Source organism: Alligator sinensis, unplaced genomic scaffold (assembly GCF_000455745.1).
Source record: "Alligator sinensis unplaced genomic scaffold, ASM45574v1 scaffold1088_1, whole genome shotgun sequence".
NCBI classification, from domain to species: Eukaryota; Metazoa; Chordata; order Crocodylia; family Alligatoridae; genus Alligator; species Alligator sinensis.
This window is the reverse complement of record NW_005844124.1, coordinates 11,760-15,042: the sequence shown is the minus strand read 5'-3', so window position 1 is coordinate 15,042 and position 3,283 is coordinate 11,760. Positions and strand designations below refer to the sequence as shown.

The 3,283-nt window shown below is 44.6% G+C and overlaps 1 protein-coding gene across 1 annotated transcript; it reads left to right on the top strand.

Annotated features, from left to right (window-relative positions):
* The first annotated feature begins 1,655 nt into the window (after positions 1 to 1,655).
* LOC112549042 (olfactory receptor 510-like) lies at positions 1,656 to 2,471 on the top strand. Its single transcript, XM_025195856.1, has one exon. It carries the CDS (start codon positions 1,656 to 1,658, stop codon positions 2,469 to 2,471), a length of 816 nt encoding a protein of 271 aa, XP_025051641.1.
* Positions 2,472 to 3,283: the final 812 nt, after the last annotated feature.

Sequence of the window (3,283 nt, the reverse complement as noted above, 5' to 3'; positions counted from 1 at the left end):
ATAATGCCCTCCTCACCCATTGGGCCTTGGCATTACAACCTTTTCAATTTCATATAGAATACAAACCAGGCAAGGTTAACATAGTGGCTGACTTCTTATCTCGTTGCTATTCAAGGGACATTCCCACACTTGGTTTGGCATCTTCCCTGCCCACACCCTCATCTGCCCCCATGGACCCAGGCAATCAGTCAAGAGGTGGGGCCTAATGATGTCTTGAGGTGGGGGATGTGTGAGAGGGGAAGAGACAACAAATGGGGGTTTTCCCTTCTGTCTCCTCTGTCTCCTCCCCCTGCAGGTGGAAAGGCACCAGCATGACAGGCCCTGGCACAGCAGTTCTGTAGCTGCTGGACCCTCTGGGTCAGGGGGAAAGAGGGGCAGGGCCAGGGAACAATCAACAGGAAGGGCAGGGGAGGAGAAGAGAGGGAGAAGCAGTGAGAAGCCTTGAGAGAAGGTGGGAAGCTGGGAAGTGGAGCGGAGTGGCTCACAGGAGGGTAGAGCTGGAGACACCCCCCAGAAGAAAGGGGTGAGAGGACAGGGCCGGCACACAGCTGGGAACAGCTACAGCTGGCAGTGAACAGACCCCCTAGAGAGGATCAGGGGCAGATGTGGGGCTGGGAAGACATGCGTGACTTGCTCTAGAAGCTGAACCCGCTGTGCGCCTCAGTAAAGATTGAACCACAAAAGGGGACAGAGCTTTCCAGTGGAGAACAGTGGAAGAGTTCAAGGCCAGACCAGAATTGGCAACACTGGGACTTGGAGTTACCTCTCAGGACTGAGGAGCCGGGAGGCAACACAAGGATGGATGGCACGAGACCTGGAAACAGTCCAGTGGATGACCAGGGAGGGGAGGCAGACCGGCTAAGGGGAATGATTCCCCCTAAGAGGCAAAACCCTAGACCACAGCACGGGATAAGAATACATTAACTTGGAGCTCATCTCAGGGAAGGTTAGATGGTAGAACTTTCTGTTGAGTTTTTCAGTTAATGTTTAATGAACGTTGTTAAGGATACACTGTGATGAGCACAGTCATGAGGACGTGGGGCCGAGATCTCAGGTGGCTTAAGAAGAGCCACTGAAATGGGAGCAACTCTCCTATGTCAGTGAGAGGCATGGATAAGAAGAGATCATTCGTAAAGGGCTTCCTAACAATGATACCCATTCGGGGCATGGTTGTGGTGAGGGTGGGGTATAGAGGAGATTGAAGCCCTGTGAAGAAATCAGCGGAAAAAGATCCCACAAAAAACCAACATGGACTCTGTCCCAGTAAAAACCACAAGACGTGGTAGGAGAACAAGAACAATTGACAAAATGGACTGGTGATTCCATTTGGGGTCTCACTCTGACGTCACAAGGGAGTAACTCAACAGGTAAGAAAGGATTCAACCCCTATATCCCGTGACAGTATCAAAGAACTTTGCCCTTTCTTTTCTTGTAATGGCAAAGGTAAGGCAATAACTTAGAAGAAGGGGGCCTAAAAATGAATAGACAGTGCTATTCACCTCTTAGTTGGAACATTGTAACACCTACCTGAATAAGTCATTTTCCAGCAAAATTAGTCATTTGAAAACTTAAGAGATGGACTGATTTCATGGCATTCAAAAGTGTTTGTTTGTTTCAGATTATTTTGCAGAGCTGTACTGAATTTCCCTGATGCCATGGCAGGTGAAGAGGTAGGAAATCAAACTTCTGTCACCGAATTTATCCTCCTGGGATTTGAAATTCTTCCAGAGTTTCAAATACTGCTCTTCATCCTCGTTCTTATATTCTACATTGCAACTGTGGCTGGGAATGTCCTCATCATTGTGCTCATCATAGCTGTTTATGATCGGTACTTAGCCATATGTAAACCATTGCATTATTCAGCCCTTATGACTGACAGATTTTGTTTCACCCTTGCAGCTGGCTCATGGATCAGTGGATTTATAGTTGTCACCATTGGGTATCTCTTCCTCTTACAATTAACCTTCTGTGGACCCAATCAAATTGAACATTTTTTTTGTGATTTTCTTGAAGTGATTAAACTCTCCTGCAGTGACACCTATGAGATTGAACTTGTTGCTTTCAGTTTTGGCTGTATATTCCTCTTGCCCCCATTCCTTTTGACTCTCATGTCCTATGTTTGGATTATCAGGACCATACTGAGAATCCCTTCCACTACTGGGAGACAAAAGGCCTTCTCCACCTGTTCCTCTCATATTATTGTGGTGACCATATTTTATGGGTCCATAACTATAGTCTATATGTCCCCAACATCCAACACCCTAACAGCACCGAACAAAATATTATCTCTTTCCTACACTGTGATGACTCCATTGGTAAACCCTCTCATTTACAGCCTGAGAAACAAGGAAGTAAAGGAAGCTGTAAGGAAAGTTGTCTGCATGTTTCTGAACTGGAAAAGAATGCAATCATTCCTGAACTCTATCAGCAGGTTAAACAAAATTGGACATAACAGGAATCCAAGCTGTTGAAAATGTCTGGATTCTAGCACAAGGATTTTAGGGAATTTGAGAAAAAAGAGAAACTTTAGAGAGATTCAATACATTTCGTACCCTGTGTAAATGAATGTACTGTCCTGACACCAAGGTACACATTTTAAAATTGTTCCCAAAAAGAATATGGAATGGATTTTGCCGTATGAAATCAATTCAACTGGAGGCTTCCTACACTTAGGCAGAGATGTAAATCTCCCATTAAGTTGCACACAGTGCTCATGTGCACGAGCAGGTATCAAGGAGTGGCTGATATAGTAAAAACCTGACCTCTGAACCATTCTTCACATGATTGTATCCTAACCCTCAAATAGTTTAGTTTGTCAGAAAAATGTCCAAAACTCACTTGAACATAGTCTACAAGAACCTTGATCTATCTCTGTCTCACTGACCAATAGTTCATTTATAAATATGTTTCACATCATTCAGATCTGAACCTGTGCCAGTTTGCACTGTGCCCTTGTGAACAAAAGACAGAACTCTCATAATGGAGGCCTTGGGAATAAACAGTGACAGCTAGGACATTACAACTCATGTAACCACTTTCCAGGAATAACACACTAGTCTTATATATTTTTGTCTGACTGTACCTTGTTTTCCCTGCGTGAACATGGGGATTATACTGCTGAACAAATCAGGGAAATTATGAAGCTGATTTATCTAGTGTGGTGAGAGTCTCATAAATAAAACTGGTATAATGGAGCGAGTATGACCCAGCCCCAATCTGTCTTCATGGAACTTTGAAATGTGGCAGCAGGAGAGGGGACAAGGTAATGATGGGAACATGTCCT

What these genes read in the sequence shown, in the direction of transcription:
- LOC112549042 (XM_025195856.1), top strand. Translation starts at nt 1,656, where the DNA reads ATGGCAGGTGAAGAGGTAGGAAATCAAACTTCTGTCACCGAATTTATC.